The 23,107-nt window shown below is 43.0% G+C and overlaps 4 protein-coding genes across 8 annotated transcripts in view; 3 read left to right on the top strand and 1 right to left on the bottom strand.

Annotated features, from left to right (window-relative positions):
* Positions 1-934: 934 nt before the first annotated feature.
* On the top strand, positions 935-11,594 carry LOC127611237 (zinc finger protein 654-like). The gene is made up of 11 exons (XM_052081638.1): positions 935-1,103; positions 2,192-2,337; positions 2,437-2,518; positions 2,624-2,759; positions 2,857-3,059; positions 3,249-3,385; positions 4,411-4,552; positions 5,454-5,738; positions 5,847-6,941; positions 7,802-8,541; positions 9,531-11,594. The coding sequence occupies exons 1-11, from the start codon at positions 978-980 to the stop codon at positions 10,531-10,533; spliced, it is 4,095 nt and encodes a 1,364-aa protein (XP_051937598.1). The 5' UTR covers positions 935-977; the 3' UTR covers positions 10,534-11,594.
* Positions 11,595-11,908: 314 nt separating this feature from the next.
* zgc:152951 (uncharacterized protein LOC569013 homolog) lies at positions 11,909-17,456 on the bottom strand. Of its 2 annotated transcripts, XM_052081678.1 has the most exons (11): positions 17,268-17,456; positions 16,273-16,512; positions 16,077-16,203; positions 15,370-15,522; positions 15,060-15,248; positions 14,104-14,177; positions 13,728-13,925; positions 13,510-13,647; positions 13,224-13,313; positions 12,981-13,124; positions 11,909-12,732 (listed from the first exon to the last, which is right to left on the bottom strand). In XM_052081678.1, the coding sequence occupies exons 2-11, from the start codon at positions 16,510-16,512 to the stop codon at positions 12,604-12,606; spliced, it is 1,482 nt and encodes a 493-aa protein (XP_051937638.1). In that variant the 5' UTR covers positions 17,268-17,456; the 3' UTR covers positions 11,909-12,603. The 2 variants fall into 2 exon arrangements, with proteins under 2 accessions (XP_051937638.1, XP_051937639.1); XM_052081679.1 differs by lacking the exons at positions 15,060-15,248; positions 15,370-15,522 and having other exon boundaries at positions 17,268-17,454.
* A 514-nt stretch (positions 17,457-17,970) lies between these two features.
* On the top strand, positions 17,971-20,452 carry c12h3orf38 (chromosome 12 C3orf38 homolog). Its single transcript, XM_052081699.1, has 4 exons — positions 17,971-18,177; positions 18,341-18,516; positions 18,998-19,242; positions 19,701-20,452. The coding sequence occupies exons 1-4, from the start codon at positions 18,051-18,053 to the stop codon at positions 20,065-20,067; spliced, it is 915 nt and encodes a 304-aa protein (XP_051937659.1). The 5' UTR covers positions 17,971-18,050; the 3' UTR covers positions 20,068-20,452.
* Positions 20,453-21,043: 591 nt separating this feature from the next.
* Positions 21,044-23,107, top strand: part of LOC127611239 (FERM, ARHGEF and pleckstrin domain-containing protein 1-like) — a 45,121-nt gene continuing 43,057 nt past the window's right edge. For 2 of the 4 annotated variants that reach the window (XR_007965278.1, XM_052081644.1), the window contains exon 1: positions 21,044-21,304. The gene's annotated coding sequence lies outside the window, so the exon portion shown is untranslated. The remainder of the gene's footprint in view (positions 21,305-23,107) is intronic. The other 2 variants (XM_052081643.1, XM_052081642.1) reach the window with 1 other exon arrangement.

The following is a 23,107-nucleotide window of genomic DNA, read 5'->3' as shown; positions in this document are numbered from 1 at the left end:
GGCACATACAAGTGATTATTATCCACTGTACCGAATGGACTTTTAAATCCAATAAATCTAGCTAAAGATTTTCTGTTTACAGTAAAGTAGATTTTTTATTAATGCATCCATTGCATATAGGGCTTATAATATAAATACTGTACTGTATTAAAAATTCTATCCAGCTTTTACTTTCGCTGTCGTGCCCATTTGTGATATTAGTTCTCACCCTTGTGGCTGATGGAATTACTGCAGTGCAATTGGCTGAGACGTTTTCACTCCCTTCCTTTATGAATACAGATTGTATTAATAATGATAGTGCTTTTAATTTCAGTATTGTTAGGAATTCCTAGATGAGGTATCCCAGGGGAGAAGCCCTTGTGGCCTCGTCAAGAAAAAAAGTATCCACGATGGAATTTCTACACTCCAGTTTTTGTAATGTTTGTCCAAATGAAATTCTAATAGAGTACACGAAACTTCTCTTTTGAGTATCGAATACTATGCTACAAATAGGAAGTACAAAAACTATGGTGAAGTAGGAACAGCGAGAGTGCATCGCAGCTCCATCTCCCTTGGGATCAGGAATGTCAGTACTTTTCGAGGTTGAAATGACTTACTTCACAAAGACGAGGTAGAAGCTCTGTCGTGACGTTTCAATACCGACCGGAAGTTAATGTGCCAATTTACATTGAACACAGAAGTAATTAAATCCTGACTGGCATATGGAGAAATTGGTTTCCATAAACCCTGCCTAGCAACAAGCCGGCACAAACTTTGGTCCAAGAGTGTTGAGTCGTGGAATAAACCACGACTGCTTCACGTTATCCGTGTTATTCATAAAAGCCCATAACACAGTTGCTGTAGTTTTTCTCTATTCGAGTGGTCGGTGTCACGACACGATTTAATTATAAGGTTGCCAGTTTGGAGTGTTTGTTGATTGCAGGATATATTGTGTCTGACTTGGCAACTTGGACTATGCGCCGGATGCGCTAGACAGTATGGCGGACAGCGAAAGTGATGTAGAAACTGAAGGGCTGGAATTAGCTCTAGAATCGTTGTGTAGTCGATATTGCAGCGATGTGTCCGCCCTTAAAAGCAAAGACTACTGTTCGGGGTTTTGTGAGGTACGTTGGAACTGTTTACGTTCGATATTCCACGCGTATTGATGTGTTGATTCTGGTCAACCACTACTAAGCGTTCCTGCCTGACGTTAGCGTTCTGGTTAGCAACAATTGATGCTATCCTGTGCTAAATCCATCACATGGGCATTAGATATGAAACTCGGAAAATAAAAAAAGACAGTCTTAAGATGACCGTCCAGTTAAATTACTCCCTGAATAAAAGCAAGTTTCATTACAGTGCACTGGGTGATTGTTTACAGTGATAGCTGGATGCTAACGAGTTGCTAACGAACGTCATGCCCCCAATGCTGCCTTGTCGAGAGCAAGTGTCACTTGAATTCTGGGCTTGTATTGTTGTTGTGTAAAGCCTTATTTATTCGCTAATACCATCTAAGTTAAAATATTGAACTCTGTTCGTATTTAGACCTTTGCTCGCCTGTGGAGAAAAATGACTGACAGCAAGATGCACACTTAAGTCTTTCTCCATTCTCTATTGAGCCAAGTGACATATTTTCCATTAGAATAACCTCTTGGCACATCACCAAATTACAATGTCACAAAAAGTAAACACCATATACTAAAATAATAATCACCTTGTCTCAATTGGAACGCAGACTTATTTGCTCATTGTGAAGTCTGGGCCTTGAACACAAAGCTCGTATTCTTTTGTATGAATGGCAATAGGTGGATGCACAGATCCTACTACCTACTGAAAAAGCATTCCGGGGTATTTTTTTTTTGCCTGTTCAGAAATCTAACTGGCATAGGTAGATGGAGAAAAATGCATTAATTGTCGTTAATGAATAATTCTCAGACCAAGTAATTGAAAGTTAAGCACAGTAATGTGCTGCCCATGGCACAATGGTAGGCGATTACTGCTGTCGTCCAGCCCATTCATCTTCGACATTCACACCACTAACCCATGCTTATTTGTTGAAACCATAAAGTAAGGCTGAACAATGCACGTACCGCTCTTCCAATATGGTATTCACGCTTCACTGCGTAGAATGTAATAATGTGTGCTGATGTGTTGAGATATTTTATTTATTATTACTGTTGTTTGGCGATCTTCCCATGGTCCCGATGTGCAGTTGGTTGAAGCATACACGGGCCAATGGCAAGTTCCTCTGCCTCAATTGAAGGTACTACAGACAGCGCTGTGCGGTTTCACAAAAGCCACGGCCAGATTCCCCGACGACTGTCAGCACGTCCACAATATCCTCAGCCGTCTGGCCTTGTGAGTGATCTCCATACTCTCTGCATCTAACGAAACCATGCAACATTGCTCTTCCGCTGCTTTAACTCACTTCTCTTATGAAACCATCTTGTCTTGCAGGAGTATCTTTGAGCTTCTACTATTTTTCAGCAAAGAGGAATTTGGTGAAAAACCTCTAAAAGACATCCTCGACTCCTATCAGGTGACGCGTTTTGCCTCACTTACTCTTTAGTAGCTGCCCGTTGCATTACAAAGTTGAATCATGTGTTTTGGACCTGTTCATTATTGTCCATTTACTCTTTGTTAGGCATGTCACACTGAGCTTTTAAGGCACAGGAATGTATATCTTCAACATGCAAGGCTGATCATAAAAGCCGGTGGTCCATGGGAGAACCAGGTGTTGCAAGCAATCTTGAAGGAGACCGATTTGCCTTCCAAAGAGGGTAACGTTTGGCTGCATTTTATTCCCAATCCCCAAACAAAAGCTATTGTTAATAGTAATAGCACATTCTCTATGTACTGTTTGTCTTCCTTGCACAGTTGACGATTACCTAAGCTCGGAGCTGCCTGTTTTTTTGGAGCTACGGATTCGCTACCTACAAGTATGTGAGAGGATACAGGAAGCTATGGCCTTGGCGAAAGTCTGCCTGGAGAACCACAAGCCTGGAAAACATTTGTACCTGCATCAGGCTTACTTAACTTGTCTCTACAAGGCCTCGCTGCATGAACACCTTCACAAGCAGGTACCGAGGACATTATTTTGCATGCCGGGTTATTTGTTATGCGGTTAAAAAGCAAAAGTAGTAAGATGAAAAAAATGTACAAAGAAGAGAGGAATTTGGTATTTCAATACAATGTGTGTGTATCATTTAAAGTCAAATAATGGTGGATGATGCTGAGGTTGAAACAAATGTGTACTCCTTCCTCTTTAGATGGCACAGATTGATGGCCGCGATGCAGTGGAAATTATCTGTAACACCGAGCAAGTTGAAAAGGATGAGCTCCTTTTGTCACTGTGCAAAGTGTTCCTTGCCCAGCAGCTACACAATGGAGACATGTACCACATATGGTAAGATGTAGGAATACAGACGTTTTTTTAAGTTTATAAAATACAAAGAATGTACTGAAGACAGTAGAAATGCAATTTATAAACAATGCGAATGAATAAATACAGTAGTGTGAAGCAATTTAGACCAAGCGCACACGTCTCCATTTTGAACTATTGACAAAGAGCAACGGTGTGGAATTCACAGCACAGATAAATAACTAGAGCTTGACGCATACGGTCAACACAGGCAAGCCTGTAACGTAGTTAATAAAGTTCGCTAATGACATTTCTTGAGCACAAGTCTTATCTCATAACGATAACAAATCTTATCTGCTGTAATAATTCTTTGCTGAGGCCGCCTCTTAAGTGGGTGCATGCCAGTTACTTCAAACTTGTTTTTCACTGGACTGTATAGCAACAAAACTTGACGAAAGCGATCTGCTGCCTTGACGGCTACGCTGGGCCTGACTCGCGTCAGTTTTTTCTGATCCTATCAAAACAGTCCGGGCTGACATTGTCATCCTCGGATTGAATCAGGCAGGAATCATCCCACCGACGATGAACAAGCTAAGCAATCTCCTGAGACGGCCGTTTGTTGTATGTAAGGCTCGGTGCCTCGTTAAGAGCACACGGAAATGAATCAGGAATCGTTTGCGCCGTAATCGGTTGGAGAGAGTGAAGCTCACTGTTGGCTTTTTAGCTTTCACATCACCCCCCCACCGACACTTAATTAGTTCACTTATTGTTTGCACATTGATGAGGAATGTTGGCAGACCTCTTCCCTGCTGGTGTTTTATTTATTGCTTCATGTAATGAGCCTCTGTCGGAAGGCGGTGAAAGAAGACATCTACTCTGTGGTTGCTTTGTTGGCATCCGCGAAGAAACTGGTCCTCATTAGCTGTTCTTTGTATGCGCTTGATGTTGGACAAGTTGTGTAGCGTTCATTACTGTGCTAGCGTAAACAGCCAGGACGCAGAATTGTGTTACCATTTCATTTCTGGTTCTGTGGTTGTCAACGAATTGTCGCCTTCACTGTTTTCTGTCAGGGACCTGGCGTTCATTTGGAGCAGGTTGCATCTTCGAACCCACCCGTCGATGCGGGACTTCCTGACCGAGTGCACGCGTCTGGCTTACTCTGCGAAGAACGTCCGCGCCATCTTTCCCTTCATCAAGATCGTCAGCGCCGAGGTGAGACGGCAATCATTTATCTGCGGGATGCCGGCCAATCCAAGCATACGTCATCATTTCGGAAGTCCTCTCAATTTATGAATCGAAATTAAAAAGGTGAACTGCATCGCTTAAAGGAACTGGTGTCAAATTCAAAGCACTGCGGGGAGATTTGGCCAACCCCTTATTGTTACAATAGAATTGCTCCTTTCGTTTTGGAAGAAAATCTACACTGAGAATATTTTTTTCTTTGCTTTTAATACATATACATATACACATATATATATATATATATATATATGTATATATATATATGTATATGTATATATGTATATATATATGTATATGTATATATGTATATATATATATGTATATGTATATATGTATATATATATGTATATGTATATATGTATATATATATATATATGTATATGTATATATGTATATATATATATATATATGTATATGTATATATGTATATATATATATATATATGTATGTATATATATATATGTATGTATATATATATATATATATATATATGTATATATATATATGTATATGTATATATATATATATATATATGTATATATATATGTATATATATATATGTATATATATATATATATATGTATATATATATATATGTATATATATATATGTGTGTGTGTGTATATATGTATATTGCAAGCATTTTTTTCCACCAAATGCCTCCTTGACAATAACAAAATGTAAACTTAAATATTTGCTAAACACAAATTTTTGACATCTGATTTGTTTTTAACAACAATCAATGCAGGGCCAATTTTATATCTATATATCTAAGATGGCATTTACATGTGGCCCGCGATAAAAACAAAAAGAGTTTGACATCCCTGACTTTAAACGCAGATTTTGTCTCGTTGGGGGTTTGTTGTGACAGCTGGGCCGCGATGGAGTCCAAGTCTGCATGGAGCTTTGCGCCAGGGCCTTGCAGCTGTGTGACGAGCAAGCGGACGACGTGGCTCAATCGCTGATCTGCAAGACCATCGCCTTCCTCCTGCCCGGAGATCTGGAGATCGGTCGAGCGTGCGCCCTGCTGGTCTTCTGCCTGGAGAGAAGCTTGGACGCTTACCGAACGGTGCGCCTGCTTTACAAGCATCCCGACCAGGAGACGCATCCTCACCGCAGCCTCGTCCCGACCAACGTTCGCTTCAAAATTATGCAGGTGGGATGCGGAGAAAGAAGGAATAAACGCAGTATGGACATCCTGTATACTCAGTCTACTGGTTAGGACAGAGTTCCATTTCAAATATGATGCGTCTCATAATTTCAGATGCTGAAGGGGCGTCTGTCATTTGACCCCGAGTTCTGGAGCATCTTGGCCCTCAGGACCCGCTGCTTGGAGTTGATAGACGACAAAGTCATGAAGGACGCTCTCATCAATGAGATGAGTGAAGATGAGGAGGAAGAGGAATGCTGTGATGAGGCGCTAACAAGTACTCGTGGAACGGATTTTTATGCTCAACATTTAAATGCCAGCAAGAGTGCTGGGACTAAGTTGGAGAAAGAACCCCCTATTCCGGAACATTCTTCCGAGAGCCGCACGGTAAGCTTGTCAAGTCACGCTCCCGTGAAGAAGAGAAAATGGCGCCGCAGACTGCAAAGGAAAGTCCGACTTTTGTCCGATGAGGACGTCGACCAAGGTGACGACCCGGAATTCATGTACAATCTCAAACCCAGCTCATCGTGTAACAAATCTGCGTATTCACTACGACGCAATCACACCAGGCGGGAAAATTGTACTCCCGGCAAGCTCCCTCTTAATCGAAAGAGAGAATATTTGTCCCGATGTGTGAAAAGCCAAATTTTGAAAAGGAAAGGCAAGAAAAAAAGATGGCTGCAAGGTCTTCCTCTGCTGGAGGCGCCGCCGCAGCCCGCCCAAGAGAAAGTGGTCGTACTGAAAGGGAAAAAGCGGGGGAGGAAGCCCGCGCATCGATTGGAGCTCTCTTACCCCGACAATGAAATATCCGTCCCCAAGGGCGACTCTGCCCTGGGGGAGAAAACTGATACAGAAGGCGCAGAGGGGGAAATGCCTCACCCAGACAATCACCCGCAAAGTGTGCAGATGAACGTCCAAGCCGTCGACGTAAAGGACAGACGCGGCAACTGCGGTCCAAGCCGAGGGGAAACTTCCCCTCTTGGCGCTCCTTCTGCCGAGCCTCCGATTGTTAGCCCGGCCGTTGAAGCTGACCCCGAGCTTGATGGACCACGTCAGGAATTACACAGCTCTGCCATAGAACTGATGCACAGTTACCATCTAAGGTCGACAAACAGCGACACGGAAATGCCCGCAGAATTCTCCACATGCGAAAACGACATGACGGAAGAGCCGCCAATCATTGAGGGATATGAAAAATCTAACATCAAGGTTAGTATGTTTATTCCTTCCTTCCGAAAGTTAGTTTGTGTCCATATTTTATATTCTCGTAGTATAAGTCACAAATCAGAATTTTGGTCACTCCTTGGTGTCCCCCCCCCCGTCATGGCATGACCATGACAGTAAAATTATTTACTGTCATGTGATAACATCAACATACGATCAACCTCTGTATACTCGCAGTTCGATATCCATGAATTTGCATATTTGCAGATTTTCTTTGAATTTTTTTTAGAAAAAGAAAGAAGAAAAAACATTGTCTTTGCAGATCTATTTAATATATATATATATATATATATATATTTTTGAATGTCCCACTTTATGTTTATAGAACGCATTTTGAATGTTTATTATTAGTGTTTTCTGAAGAATTCTTGGGGTATTTAAAAAAATCATTGGGGGGGTTGGGTTCTCCCCCAATGCATTTCAATGGGTGTCATTACAATCAGTCAAAAACGCCGATTTTCGCTCTAACCCGGTTCCAATCAGTTTGACTGTACACAGTAATCCCTCGCTATAACACGGTTCGTCTTTCACGGGTGCGCTGTTTTACCAATTTTTTTTCATTCCATACACTATTGTATACATAATATTGGTAAAAAAAATAAAGATGCCTACTTGGGAATTTTACTTATCACGGGTTCTTTTTGGAGCGTAACCACAGCGATGAAACGAGGGATTACTTTCCAGTACGTCAAAGTAATGAATCAAATCAAACTTCCGTTCCGTGAACAAACGTGAATGGCTTCATGCCGGGTTGCATCGACTGCTATTCTGGACAGAGAAGACGTGCTTTGAAAGACGTCTGCCCGCATCAAAGTGGAGAAACCATTGTGTGTCTTTTGTTTCAGGTGAAAGCGGAGAGAACGTGGAGGGAAAAGGTGCGACGAGGACAGAAATACGCTTGTGTCACTTTCTACTGTCACCCCTGTAAGAAAAACTATAAAGGCTTGAATGTGTTGAGGCATTTCATTGCCCACTTCAAGCGGCGCAACAGGTGCATCATCTGTGGCAAATGCTTCCAGCACTTAGTTGTTGGAAAGAAGCACATTTGGGAGCACGTCGAAGAAATGTGCAAGAACCACAAAGACGCCGAGGCAGAGGGAGCCCAAACCACAAACGGGACGACGAGTAATCAGTTGGAGGCTCCTCCCAACGAGAACCAGACACCTAGCGAGGAACCTCGGAAGAAACTCGGCAAAGTCAAAGTTTCCAGCCTCAGTCGGGAAGATCGAATCATGCGAAACCTGCGCATCGCGCTCCGGAAGCTACAAGCCCAGTCCAAGAAGTTGAACAAAGACGCCGCCGCGGTGCCGTTAGACTTCGAGGACGAGCAGGTGGTCATTCAAGACGACCTGGTCATCATCAAAGCCCCCGCAGCCCCAAAGCAGGACGAAGCCGACGCGGCCGGAGAAAACGGCTACGACGTCGTCGGCAAGTTCGTGTTGTGCCCTTCCTCGTCCTGCGATCGGGTGTTCCTGAAACACTGCAGCAACTTGACCAAACACGCCGTCAGAAATCACCTCAACGATGACCAAGTGTTGGAAAAGACCTTTGTCTGGGCCAAGCACAAATGCACCTTCTGCAGTCGGTAAGTTTCATTCACGTCTGCGGAACCAACACGGTAGGTTCATCAAGACCACGGCAGAGGATTTACGCCCAAAAAGTAGGAGTGAACCGTCTTTCAAGTTTTTCCAGATCCGAGCCGCCATTAGCCCGCGTTTGCTGAGACTTGCGAGCGCGAACCTGATATAGGGGGCGCCGTTAAGCAGCACTTTGGCAAATGGTGCACAATTTTTCCAAAAACTGAGACTTCCAACAGTTTGTCGCTCCCGGTTGATTTTTTTTTTTACGGTCAAACTAAACGGACCAAAGCCAGTGCTAACGATGCTTATTGATGCTCATGATTAGCATCAATTGTCACCGTTTTAGAAACCTTTCAGAAATGCAAGCGTTTGAACACAAACAGCAGAGTAACATCTACATATTCTTTATCCTCTGCAAAAAATATACTGGACACATGATTGCAATTTATTGAGTTACTGCGAATACAAACACCGGAGAGCCGTTCTCTTCTTTGTTATTATGGCCTTTAAAAAAAAAAAGTCATAAGTTTTGGGGGAAGTGCACAGTAGCCCCCTGTGATGTGAGATAACCTTTTGTCCTGAGTGGATTTTTTCCCCCCTTTGTAATACTTTTAAAGTTGAAGTAATTTCCGGACTATAGAGTGCTATATAAGTTGCACCAACTACATTTTGTACACACATAAGCCGCACCCGTCTATAAGCCGCAGGTGCCCATAAAGTAACATGAGATGTTTACAAAGAAAAACGGTACACAAGCGGCTGTTAGACAAATCTTAATATAGACCGCTTCATTAAATAAGCCGCAGAGTTGAAAGCATGTGACAAATATCGTGGCTTATAGTCCGGAAATTTCGACAGTTTTGAGAGCTTTTTATTGACATTTTTATTGACAACTTCTTTACAGTGAAAACAAATCATGATTTGAATGGCACGTGTTCAAACAGATTCCTTCCCTCATGTTGACCTTTGTCCTTTTTGCTTTCGTTTCATACAGCAACTTCCAGTTTGTCCAGTATTACAAGGAGCACATCAGGCGCCACGACCACTTACTGCCGCACTTCTGCTTCCACGCGCAGTGCGACCAGCGCTTCTTGACCTCGCAAGAACTCCGAGCGCACATGAGCACCCACGACCCTTTCAGCGCCGTGTGCGCTTTTGCCAACTGCAACAAGCAGTTCTCAGACATCGTCAACCTCTTTGACCACGAGTGGCGACACTACGTGCCGCCCCCTCAGAGGGACGACCTGGGCCGGCAGCAGAGGCAAAGCGACGAGGCGCCCTGGAAGCAAAGGGTCAAGGTTGAGGAGAGATGGTCGCAGAACAAGCAAGTCAACCAGGAGAAGCCGGGAGTTGTGAAATCCACTTCGGGAAATCTCGCCGTCGAGGCAAACGTGCCGGATAGCGCCGAGGTTTGTTTGAAAGCGGCGGAGCCCATCCAAAAACCCATCAACGGATTCGAGGAGGCGAAACAATGCCACGGGCCAAAAGGAAGCAAGCGCGCCACTTCGAAAAAAGCGCATCACAAAAAGAAGTTCCGATTTACCTGCAGGAATCCCGTTCCGGACCCCTTGAACGTCAAGGACATGGAGAACAACGCCACGATGGCCGAGGGCGTGGCTAGCAAGTGGGAGGAGCCGCTCATCGCGCAGCACAAAACCTTCAACACGCAAGAGCCTACCTACGCGCCCTTCTACAAAACGTACTTTACCCGGCTGCCGCCCAGCACCTACATGGACGAGTCGCAGCTGTCCATGCGCAAAAGGAGAGTCGCGGCCGAGGAAGCCCACACGCAAAGTCAGTCTTGCAGTTTTTACACCCAGACGCATTTTTCGGTGCGGTATGAGACGCACGAGAGCAAAGGTAAACGTGAACCGAAGATCAGACATCGATGCGAAAAGTGTCTGTCCTCCTTCGACAGCGTCCAAGAACTCCAGAATCACAAAGCTCTCAACACGTGCTCGGCTCTCTTTGGATTTGATTCGGATGACGAGAGCTAACGCGCCTTATCGATATCTGCTTATTTGACCAAAAATATGTACAGTCTCTTTTTTACCATGGCTAGGATATGAGAGGGGACTGCAACTCAAGTGTAGTATACACTGATACATTTTTTGTTTTTAAAATCAGTCATACCAACCGTATCCGCAATGTGGATCGAGACGGCGTCGACTGTTTCTAAGCGCTTGTCGGTGCAGAAACAGTCAAAATGTCCGCATGTCTTCTGACATAGTTTGTGCCATTTGCTAGTTAGCCCTTAAAGTCGAGTTGAATGAAAGACAAACCCAATGTGTTCTGGTTTCTAATACTCTTGACAGTCTTCCAAACGCATCACTCTCGAGCAGAGAGAGCCACGCAAAAAGGCTCATTGGGCATGAGAGGAATATCTGATTTGTGAAATGTGTATTTATTTTTCAAATCATCCGCATTGTCATCACGTTGATGGAAAAACAACTAGAGCTTTTTACTCAAGCAATCGCCAAAATCGAAATCTGCCCGGATCTCTTCAGTATTAATTACGTAGGAAGTGACGCGTGAGATGAAAAAAAAAACAACTTAAAGAACAAGTTGGAAACAAATCTTTTGGGGGGTTTCTTGTTTGTTTGTTTTTTGGTATGTATGGATTATTTATGTGTACAAATGTAAAAAAAAAAAATCCAACATATTTGTTATGGTAGAACGCCAACCTATTTTTGTTACATAAACTGACTAAAATCTGTTAAATTAAACAAATGAAAAAAAAATACATGCAATTCAGTATATTTTTATTGAAGCAGTGCATATTTCATTCGTACACATATTGCTGTCATGTTTTTTTAAAAAAAAAAGGATTCAAACATTTTTTGCATATCATCCTTATAGCATAGTTCTAGAAAATGTGCAGGATTTATCTCCTAATATAAACAGCCCTGTATCCTACAAGTCAATTCATTGCATACCATAATCACTTTGAGTCAATTACAGTAGTAATAAACATCTCTATGCAAGAGAAGTGGATGAAAATTCTGTACTCTCATAGTGACCCTGCCTTGTTGAGGTGGGGGCGGGGGGGTACAAAGAACTATGTCCAGCTAATGTCCAGGAAACAAGAACAGTAGTAAGAACATGAGTGCATTCAGGGATTTCAAGCTGCATTAATTCCTGCATGCAGTTCCGATTTAACATGCTGCTCTTACTATTATTGCTTTGGTGTACTTTAGTAGCGGTAAAAAAAAAATAATCGGGACCATTCCTTGAAATATACATATGGTAGACACAAAGTAAGCTTAATGAACAATTACACCTGATTTATAAATGAGGATTCAAAACGCAGCAGATACGGATCACACAATGAAAAGGAGAGCTACCATATACAGGACAATTTTTAAAAATGTATTTTCTTTTTTTAAGCTCAGGTCCAACAGACGGAAGAGGTTGGGGTTTTTTTGTCATATGTTTTGTGTACGAGGCTTTAAGAATAACCAAAGTAGACATTTCGTGAATAAAGTGTTGATCAATATTTCCACAACGCATTTTGGAGGCCCAAGGTGAGGGCATGGAGCCCTCTCTGTGCTTCTGTGCGTCATCTGAGGGTCACCCTACAAAAGTGCACCACCTTTTAAAAAAAAAAAAAAGTAAATTTGACCTTGCGTTTTTACCTCTGCGTTAAAATGACAGCTAATTTGCCACTAAAACGCGTTTTGGGGGTTAAAATATTCCACTCTGTTTCAGTCACCTCGTGAACATGAGCCTGTTTCCATTGATTCGCTCTTGATTTTACATGAAGACTCCTGAGTTTCTGATATTGCATTAAAACGATGACAAAAGATCATGCAGATTACATCTGGAAGTCCAAGACATTTTTATTTTTATTTTTTTGTGCAAATTGTCCTCTGACTCATATTGCTGCACAACAGGCGTGTTGCGTGTGTAACACCTGCAAAAGAGCAGTACAATTAGACGGTAAAGTGCAAACGGTTCCCATCCCACCATGAATAAATTAAGGTTTTGCATAAGCGGTAGAGAAGAGAGGAAAAAGAGAAGAGAAAAAGGGAAGCCCATTGTCAAGAGAGATGATGTTTGATCTGTTTTCAGTGGCTGCTGTTGGAGCTCCAGTCGTACGGGAGGAAGCTGACTTTGGCCTTTCCGGCAGCGAGAACTCCCTTTAAGCTGGTCCTCTTGGGGGAGTCGCTCATGTGCTTCAGCACCCACTTCAGCAGCTGGAAGAAAGGCAGGAGGAGCATTGAGAATTCAGGTTGAAGCCTCCACGGTCAATTTGATCGAAGGTGAGCGGGTAAGGGCCCCCTCGAAAAGGGGATTTGTAGTCTCATATCGCCGGAACAAAATGGCAGGAATGGATCGGAAGGCATTCACACCATGCATTTAGCATGTACATCATAAGGAACCCATGTTACATAAATGACAACTAAAAAAAATCTGTTATATTTTAGCTAATGTGGGCGGTTACCTTCTCATCCGTCCCCCCAAAGTCAACCTTGTACCATTTGAAGATCTGACTGAGCCTGACTTCTTTCTTCCCCGAATCCACGACGCAGGCGTCGTCATTCTCCAAGAAAGCTTCGGCCGCCGTGCGGAGCTGCTTGTCGATGTCCTGCCAGGATTAAGTAAGACAAAATTTGGCTGAAAACTAAATCGTGTACGTAGTGTGACGTGTACCCCGACTTTGAGTTAAAAGGCGCAGGCGGCATACCTGCGGTGTGTAGGTCTTGATGGGAGGGCAGCCTTTTGCGCCACAGTTCAAGGCAAAGTGAATGAGAGGTTCAACATCTTTGAGCGCCAGCTAGGGGACATGACAGGAAATCACACTGTTGATTGATTGATCGATTGATTGATTACAGAGCAATGGAACCTGCAGAGTTAAACGTCACAAAATTCAGTCAAAATTTTCGCTTTTTCGTTGGCTTTTTGCCTCGTATGACAGTCGAGCATATTTATTTTCGGTAAATAAAGTATTCTGCGTTTTCCGTAGGGCGTACTTGTAGTCGGGGGTCCGTTTTGGAGAAGGGTCTTCGGAACTGCGCCACCCCTTTCCTGTTCCCTCTCAGCACGCCGTTCTCAATATCCTGTAAGGTGAAGACTTCTCCTCCAATCAGATAGCTGACATAGTTGAAGAACTACAAAAGTGGAACAAGATCCAAAAGCGGTTGCCTGGAGGAGTCTAGCAAAACACTGAGGTGGGTTAAGAGGGTCCTACTCTGTATCTCTGCCAACTGTTGGTGGGAGCCCCCATGCGGAGGTAACCGTGGATGACCAAAGCGTTGTAGATGTTGATGAAGAAGGCCAGCGTCTCCTCCCGGGACAGCGAGAGGAGCTTGACCCTCTGCAGCTGAATGGCCAGTTCGGAGTAGCGCTGAAAAGCGGGGTTGGCCGACATGCCCTTGTAGTCCACTGACTGAGGGAGGAAAAAAAAAGACTCGTATTGGAACACGGCATTTTTGAACATGAGGCAATTCCACACGCGGTGGATTTAAAATCAAGCAGACGGAATGTGAGTGAATTGAGGATTTTCATTGAAGAACATTTGCTGACATGGGTCAATGTATGCGTGTAGTAAAATGAAAGTGTGCAACCTTGCCGTCAGCAGACAGATGCTCCGAGAACAACTTGAGAATCAGTTCACGTAAAAGCAAGGAGAGTTCCGACGCTACGACAGGGAGGGAGGGGGGGGGAAAAAACATTCATTTATTAATAAAACAGGATAAACTATCATGGATGAGTTTGCAAAATTGATGTTAATATGACAAAAATACAGAATTGCACGTATGACAAAATAAAGGAAATACAAGAGGAAATTCGTTCCCAGCCATAGAGCAAGAGCAAATTAATTTGAAATCCAATTCAAAAGACACAAATCACAGAAGCAACACTCAAGTAGCGTATTTTCCGCACCATAAGGCACTTCAGAGGATGAGGCGCCTTAAATAAAAATGCCGATTTTAAAACACTTTTCATATATAGGGCGCACGGCGTCATAAGACGCATAGAAACAAAGCTACAATCATGGCTGCGGGTGCATTATGCATCCACTAGATGGAGCTATGCTAAAGGAATACAAAACAATACAATAGAGCTTTATTTGCATAGCGCTTTCATAATCGCTGCAGCTGTAACCAAGCGCTTTACAGAATATTGAAAAGACTACGTCCAAGAAATCAGAATATTGATCCACATATAAGGCGCATCGGATTATAAGACACATTCTCGTCTTTTGAGAAAATTGAATGCTTTTAGGCGCGCCTTATAGAGCGGAAACTACGATATGTTAGTGGCCTTAATTAAAAGACAGCATATCATGTGAGAGTGAATCCAAAGCAGACTCCGGTGGTTAAAAACAGGCTTTTGTCCAGACAGTCCTCGGTGCCGACCTACTTTTTACCCCCAAAACCACTAGTTGTCAAAATAAACAACCCAACGGAGCCTAATGGAACGAGTAACAGCAGTGACAGGAGGAGAACTTGGAAAAAGATTGAAGGAGAGTTTGATTGGGCGTAAAAAGTCCCCAGAGGTCACCGGCTATCCGACGTACCATCGAGGGGACTGCAGGACGCGGTCTGTCCTGCGTTGAGGGCTGAATGCGGGTCGTCTTCCAGCAACCTAAACAGCGTGTCCCCGCTGACTGCTCTAAATCTGCCATCCGAATCCCAGTGCGCTCCGGCAATGACCATGTACTTCTTCAGCAACAATTCATGGCCAACGCTCAAGGCCTGAACGTGGTCTAGCACACACAGGACCACAGTCAAGGCTGGATGTGACCCAATTTTACAAACGAGGCCTTTGTAGAAATGGTCGCGAAATTTGAATTTGACTTTTACCGCTGCCCATGAATCTCAGCTTACCCATGCCCTTGTCGTTCTGGAGCCAGGCAAGCAATTTGTCCTTTGAGAAGCTCTTCCTGTACAAAGCCAGCCCCTTTCTGTGAATGCCAATCAAATTGGCATCTTTAAGCTCGGCAACCAGGTCAGCCAAGCCGTCTTTCTCACACTCAAATTCTGATAAGGAGTACAACAATAGAAACGTGACACGTCCGCGCTTGCGGTCATCGCTCACATTCATATACAACGACCTCCATTTCATTCTCTTCACATAAGTATGAGATGAAATTATTCTTTACACTCCCCCAACTCCCTCTCCTCAGCACTCAATACCGTCACCCGTATATGTATACAGATATTTATTTTTATTCATTTCATTTTAATTATTTTTTAGAGCGTGTTTGTTTGATTAGTTGTTCTAAGTGGAGTGCACTTTCATCTCGAGCCTTGAAACTTCAGTTGACAGGAGATGTGACACACTTTTATGTCGAAAGACCAAACTTTGCACATGCGCCAGCTCAAGTTTCCTCACTACTTCAAACAAACGTGACTGCGCAATAGCTAAACATGTTGACAGAAAGTATCACCTAAAGACATGTTGAATCATTTTGAGGGCCCAAATTCTCTATTGCTCTATTGTATTCTTGTTGCATCATATTCATTCTTTAATTTGTCCTTCTTTTCTCCAAAACATTATCCTCCATTACAAAGCTATAAATTGTGCGACATACTTTTTTCGCCGCTGTCAGTGTCAAAAGCAGCGCCCGGTGACTGTTTCTCATCTGGTAGCGGTGGAGCGTCGGCTGTAAGGGGTTCCTCCTGGACCATCTTCACCAACTTTTGAAGCTCCTCTGGAGCCTTCAAACAGGACACGGATCACCAATTCCCAATGTGCCATGTTGACAAGTCACGCTTTGTTTTTCTCACCATTTTTCGTAGTTTTTCAGTGCCCCCAATATAAAGGCTGTTGAAGAATATTTGAGGGACAGTGACGCGACCTGTCAGTTTCTTCACTGGCGCCTGCAGTTCCGGATGCTCATTGAGATCAACGTCGCAAACCGGAACTCCCAAGGGTGCCAGAAAGGCCTTAGCCTGCCGGCAGTGTGGGCAGCCTTTGATCGAGTAGATGGTCACCCGTCCCTTGTCACTGTTTATAAACTTCTCCATCTACAACAAGATAGGGTATCTATGTTTTAGCGTTCTTCGGTCCCCCCCCCCCCCCCCCCACCCCCACCCCACACACACATGGATTGCCGATGAGAACTTCCATAGTCAAACTGGTGTCATTTAGATTTCAACTAGTATTTTCCTGGACCTAAAATAAATATAATTAAGTAAATAGCTCTTCAATCTTTTTTTTTCAACCACAGTGAGATAATATGATTTGTCCGAAGACTTTTTGGTACGTCCCGCTGGACTCATATTTCGTCTAGTGGGCAAAAAAATAATATGCATTTTTTAAATTCTACCTCTCAATTAAGTTAGCTAACACGATCAGAAGGAGATGGTCAATAACGGTGTGTAAACATCAACGAAATCAAATATTGTGCCGGGCTGCAATCCATATCCTTAACCTAACAGCATACTCCCCAAGTCATTTTTAACGTCTTTGGTCATCAAAGGAAATAAAAACAACAAATAAGAAGGTCCCCTTGCTGAGATTTTTTGGGGGGGACAGGCACAATGGCACAATCTCTTCAACGTCGATAGCAGGGCTAACTTTAAAGCAATTTTGAACCATTCAGGTACAAAGTCCAAAGTCTAAATTCTTGTAGGACTCATAAAACGATGTGTTCACGAGTAAGACTATCTTAGATCGTAAATATATATATACTGTATATGCATATTTAAGACACGCAATTGCGTGACTATTACAGTATAATCGTACAATAACATAGTATCAAGCATTACACGTCACATACCTGTAAATCGTGTTGGAATTTCCCGGTGCCTTCTTGAATAGACTGTTAAATTACACCGTTGAATGAACTTGTGAGAAAATTCATAGACATGAGGAAATGTTGTGAATAAACATGAACTGAAACGACGAATGTTCAGACTGCTCAACGCGAACATTGGCAAACAACTGCGACTGTGCTCCTGTGGCTAGCTTTTCTCATACTCAAGTTGCGTTCAAGAGCAACTGGAAATCAAATTAGCAAAAGTCTACTAAGTGTAACTACGAAAAAACAGCAACAGTCGATATTATTTTGCTGACATCGTTGAATCAAATCATGTTATATTACATTATAACGATGAATTCAGCCATCCGTTCATTCTTTCATCCATCCATCCAATCATTCATTAATAATTCCAGTTAAGTTCTGGGCAAGAATATGATTGGCTGCTGCATCCACACATGTCACGTACAAAGCTACGTACATAATTCAATTACAAATATGTATACATTTGTCCCAAATAATATATTTCAGAACAGCGTTTACTGTGCCGAGGATTTCAAAAGGATTACCGATCACAGACTTCCCCATTTGGCGGATCGTTTTTCAACATTCGCCTTTCTGTTACCCTTTACATCATATTGTCGCCAAACACATTTTTAATATAAATGATTTTATTGCTTATTAACCAAAAAGAATTGCAGATTTTATCCCGGAACTATAGATTTCACTTCTTGTCTTGCCCGAATATGTTTGCAGTCGGACCTGGTTGTTTTGGTTGTTCTAGCTTACTTTGTGGTAAATAAAATGTCACTTCTGTCAGAATCAGAGCGCTCTGGGTGTTTGAAAATATTGAATACGATGTCGGAAGAGGACCTACTTTCACTGAGTGACACTGTTACCAATAAGATGATTGTGGTGGAGGATGTTACAGGTATGTCCTCTCTGTGATAGTTAGCGTGTCAGTAAACGTTTACTTGGCGCGTCGCTTTCAGTGTAATGAATGTCAACATGTCTTCTTTCTGGTGAATATGTATGCACAGAAGTGAAGTGTAATGGTCTACTGCCTTTTGTTTCTGTTATTTATTTTAATAAAGAGGCCAGAGAGACAATCCTCTCCTTTACCAAAAATGCAGAGGAGCTGCTGAAAAGGAAGAAGGTCCACCGAGACATTATATTCAAGTACCTCGCCAAAGAGGGGGTGGCGATGCCCCCCAGTACTGAGAAGCACCAGTTGGTGAAGAGGACGCTGGAGCTTTGGTCAACTGCCAAGGTGGGGTCGTATTGAAATATTTGGATGCACCAAAACAAGCTGATGCTTTTAGTGTGTGTATGTTGTTGTTTTTTTAGAATTAATGAAGATATTTTAATCGATATTTTTGAATTGGGATTTTACAGTTCATTTTCTTAACGTGAGCCACAACACTTTTCAGCCATTTGCTAAATTCTGGGGAAACAGTAAAACACCCAAAAAGACACAGGAGGTACTTTTAGCCGCAGTCCACACCCAGACACGATAATGTCATGTTTTTACATGTTTGAATATGTTTACGATGTCTTTACAAAGAACGTTTGGATATATTTAAAGCATGTGGGAGGTGTACTTTTTTTAAAATGAAATGGTATCTGTGTATCATAAATGTTCGCCGATAAGAGTTGGTCTGGAATATCATTCGTGTATTTACAGGGATTCACTGTAGGCAGAAAAACAAAACATTGTCTTGGTTGTTTTTCATTATTGGGATTCATTTAAGGCGGTGATTGAAGAACCTATTCCAGGAGTGACAGATGACACCGGACATAGACCAGTGCGAAACACAGCCGTGGAGAAGGCAGACGTGAAGACTGACGTTGGCAGCGATATTTTGTTGCTGGGGCAGCAGTTCAGCAGTTGGTTCTTCCGGCTTTTGAACAGTCAAAACTCGTCACTGGGTCAGCAGCCTGAAGACTGGGGACCACAGCATTTCTGGCCGGATGCAAAACTGCGCCTTGTTGCCAGGTATCATTGTCTTCTATTCACGTAATGGCCATCATCCGAGACCAATACATTTTTTCTGATGTATACATACAGTATATCCACAGTTGAGCTTTTGCAAATTTAACCTATTAAGATTTTTTTTAGGAGAATTGAGGACCTAACCTCCGTTATTTGCTGCCCTTGTGCATCCTGTGGCTCAGATGAATTTTATTTTTGTGTGTGTCTTTTTTCCTTGAGTTGCGGACAGAAATTGGATTCACAAGCGCTAAATCCGAACTTCACAACAAGCAGCAGATAGTGGACAATTATTTCAAAAAGAGGCCAATTTATTTCTGGTTCCCGTTTGATTTTACAGGAAAGCCAAACAAACAAAACAAAAAAATGCATGTTATTTCACCAAACCAAATAACCTTTCCTCAATTTTTTTACACACCACACAGCAACGTTTTACTGTATTAAGTTGCACTTGTCGTCCTCAGAGCTGACAATGAGCAATTGGAAGAGTTCTTGGGTGCCGAAATGGTCAGCTATCGTCTACTGGCCTTGACCAAAGAGGAGCGTCTCCATTTCAGCCCCAACTTGGAGCCGCCTGGTCTCAAAGTGCTGTCCTCCCCGCACGGCCTAGTTCTGGTGGCTGTTGCCGGGACCATCCACAGAGACACAGTCTGCCTCGGCATATTTGAGCAAATATTTGGGCTCATTCGCTCACCGCTGGAGAACAATAGCTGGAAGATCAAGTTTGTCAACATCAAGATCCGAGGACAGGATTCTGTGGTTGGGATCCAGACGACCGCACCGACCTTGACTTATGACTCCAGTGAACTGCAGATGCTGTGTAATTTATGACAATGTTTTTTTTTTTTAAAGACTGTTTCTATTTGGTTAAATCATGTTTTCCATTTCACACACCAAGGAGGTTGACTGAGAAAGTCTGTTGTATTTATGAAACTAATTAAGGCGTATTGGGTTTCAAAAGTGAGCGTGAAATGTTATTCCTTTCTCAGAATAATGCCACTGTGTGCACATCAGTGGATTCAGATGCAGAGGATTGTTAATGAATGTTATGTTACTAAAAGCGTGAAAAAGAAGTTCATTTTTCCCAATTCTTATAGTTTTCTGTTAGATTTTATTGTACAGCGGTGTAAGATGTGTTGATCCGTGCCTTCATGACAACTGTCATGTGAAAATTGTAATATATCAAATAAACGATGTTAATTCTTGCGTTTCAAAACACTTCAACTGAATTTTTCTAGAGTCATATTGCCACCAACTACAAGAAGATTACATATCGGAAATGGCCTGAACAAAAGCAAAAGAGAATCACTGCAATCATAGATTTCTAGAACGCAATGAAACTTTTAGTATGTTTCTACCCCCCAAGCTCACCAGATGAAGTATTCCAATCTTCTCATGTTTCAATGGTGCCTTCTCCAGACTGTATGTTTCAACTTCTTTCACAAGTGTCTGATAATATTTATGTCAAGATCCATCAAAATGATTTCTTAGCCACTCTTTTTTATCGGTTATGTTTTGGCGTCTTTATCCTTGTGTCCTGCAAGTGTGACCAAGGTTTCTGACTATATGTCATTTAAAAGCGAACATTTTATTTTCAATTGAGTTGTGCACATCGATCGTACATATATCAGACGTTCTCTTTTTTTCGGTGTTTGATTTAATCCCACGTTGGCCACTAGATGGGGGTGTTGCTCTTCGAGCCTTTTCGGTGTTTTTTTTTAAATCCCACATTGGCCTCTAGATGGGGCTGTTGCTCTTCCAGTTTGTCTGCTCGTCCCGGCTGCACCTCTTTCCTTGCGCCGCAACCAGCCTGAGTGAATCGCCCGCTCGGTTTGCAGTAATCTCGTCTGCTACCGCCGGCTCGCTCACTCACTCACTCTGCCGTCCGCCATGGCGACCGCAGAAACTCTCTTATCCGGTCCGAGCAGCACCTAAAAAGTCACCTGGGCCGCCTGACCGCGTTCCTTAATTTTGTCCCGCCGCCGGACGTCCATGTAATCCACTCGACCGGAGTATCCGAAGGTGTGGAATTAAAAAAGAGGCATTTCCAAGGGGGGAAAACGCACCGGTAAGGTTTCGAGTTTGCCAAATCCCGTTTGCTCTTGGAGGAAGTGATCCAACTTGTTTGAGGAGATTAGGGTTAAGTTTTACGCGGTGTTTCCGTCATCCTGTGGCTTTCGTGGGAAACAGTTGGGGGAAATCTTCACTATGTAAACGAACCTTTGCCTTTTGCATTGCACGACTAATTCATCTTTGATGAATTGGTGCAGAAGGCTGAGGCCGTGTCGTTTTTGTTTTTTGTTTTTGACGCCGTAACGTGCACGGATAATGCACGTTTTCACCGGTAATCTAGTTTGCACCGTCTGACCAGGTGTGGTGGCCTTGCACATGATGCATGCAAACATGCTGCGCTTTGCAGCAGTCTGCTCCATTAACTTACATTACAAAATCGGACTGGTGGATTCCGCCATTCAATTCCACCGAATCCCTGCAGAGGCTTTAAATTGCATGCCCGTTGGTCGAGATATCCCGCTGGCGTTGCTTGGCTGCTCTCTTGATGGTAGATTTCCAAATGGCAAAAAAATAAATGAAAAATCCCGGTGGGAATTTGTCACGCTTCAACCACACCCCTGTGTGAGTGAAGGATGTTGCTGTGGTTCCAGTTTGGGCACAGCTGGTTGTTTCGGTGCATAAGGGCCTATGGCCATCCAGCTGTCACTAAAGCATTCCAGCTGTGCGGTGTTGACCCTCACTGAGGAGCCCTTGTGTGTTGCCCCCGCACACAGAAGAACCACTGTTCCAGTCCAGGAGAGACCATAAGCCAGCTGCTTTTTTTATTTTATTTTTTTAACAGCTCCATGTTACACATTAGTGGGGAATTTCAAGCCAGCATGTTCAAAGGCAGGGTCATTATCTGTGGAAAACACTTCCATGGGCTGTGGCTTTTTCATACAGGGCCCCTTTTGCTTTATGACACTGAGCAACAAGGTGCTGGTGTACAATGACAAACTGTTCTTTAGTTTTTACATAGTGACCTATTCAGAGGAAGTCATTGGCCTTTGACTCATGATAAGGTGATTCATTTAGCGGCATGTGTGTGTGTGTCAGTCGCACTTCCTCAGTCATCCCTTTTGACTGTGTTTATCTGAAATGTTTGTTTGCAGTGATAAAGTTAAAACTCCACTAAATACATTGGAGCCACACACCTATCAGGGCAGGCGCTATAGAAAATGGATGTTCTGTGAAACGAAGATTTTAAAAAATGGCTGTGGGTGTGAATAGAAGTGTAAATGCTTGTTTGTCTATGATGCACCCTGTACTGGCAATCAGTCCAGGGTGAACCCTGGCGCCTGCCAAAAATCAGCTGGTTTGGACTCCAGTTCACCCGTGACCTGAGCAGGATAAGTGGTGTGAAATGGTTGAATGCATGGGGTCTGTTTCATGAGCTCCAGTGTGTGGGTGTGTGAGAAAGAGAGCGAGAGAACAGAATCATGCAGCGTTTTAGTCGAGCGCAACTCTCACATCAATGCATATTAGCCATTTCGCATTTGCAAAGTCACATTCATGGATCGATCCGAATTTTATTTGCCGTTTTTCTCTTTGTACGCCATCTTGCGGCATCTCGGTGCCAAAGACGTTTGAACTCTGTTAAAGTGAGTTGAGGAGCTTCATGCCGCAGAGAAATGGTGCCCTACTGCCTCCATTTGTCATCTTAGTGCCAAGAAATAATAGAACTGAGTTGAGGAGGTTTATTTAGATTGAAGTCGTAGTTTTGAAAGCATCTTGCAGTATCTATAGGCAGTTTAAAACTGTTCTGGCGCAGTATCACTTAATCAGGTCTGCATTGTATGCAGCAGGTTGTCGTCAACAC

The sequence above is a fragment of the Hippocampus zosterae genome, chromosome 12 (assembly GCF_025434085.1).
Source record: "Hippocampus zosterae strain Florida chromosome 12, ASM2543408v3, whole genome shotgun sequence".
Classification (NCBI taxonomy): domain Eukaryota; kingdom Metazoa; phylum Chordata; class Actinopteri; order Syngnathiformes; family Syngnathidae; genus Hippocampus; species Hippocampus zosterae.
This window is presented reverse-complemented; position numbering and strand designations above follow the sequence as displayed.

What these genes read in the sequence shown, in the direction of transcription:
- LOC127611237 (XM_052081638.1), top strand. Translation starts at nt 978, where the DNA reads ATGGCGGACAGCGAAAGTGATGTAGAAACTGAAGGGCTGGAATTAGCT. An exon ending in ATGAACACCTTCACAAGCAG is followed by an intron (nt 3,060 to 3,248) that starts GTACCGAGGACA and finishes CTTCCTCTTTAG; the next exon opens with ATGGCACAGATTGATGGCCG. An exon ending in TTCGCTTCAAAATTATGCAG is followed by an intron (nt 5,739 to 5,846) that starts GTGGGATGCGGA and finishes TCATAATTTCAG; the next exon opens with ATGCTGAAGGGGCGTCTGTC.
- zgc:152951 (XM_052081678.1), bottom strand. Translation starts at nt 16,512, where the DNA reads ATGGAGAAGTTTATAAACAGTGACAAGGGACGGGTGACCATCTACTCG. An exon ending in GTCCTGCAGTCCCCTCGATG is followed by an intron (nt 14,178 to 15,059) that starts GTACGTCGGATA and finishes TCCCTGTCGTAG; the next exon opens with CGTCGGAACTCTCCTTGCTT. An exon ending in ATCTGTCTGCTGACGGCAAG is followed by an intron (nt 13,926 to 14,103) that starts GTTGCACACTTT and finishes TTCCTCCCTCAG; the next exon opens with TCAGTGGACTACAAGGGCAT.
- c12h3orf38 (XM_052081699.1), top strand. Translation starts at nt 18,051, where the DNA reads ATGTCACTTCTGTCAGAATCAGAGCGCTCTGGGTGTTTGAAAATATTG. An exon ending in AGCTTTGGTCAACTGCCAAG is followed by an intron (nt 18,517 to 18,997) that starts GTGGGGTCGTAT and finishes GATTCATTTAAG; the next exon opens with GCGGTGATTGAAGAACCTAT. An exon ending in AAACTGCGCCTTGTTGCCAG is followed by an intron (nt 19,243 to 19,700) that starts GTATCATTGTCT and finishes TGTCGTCCTCAG; the next exon opens with AGCTGACAATGAGCAATTGG.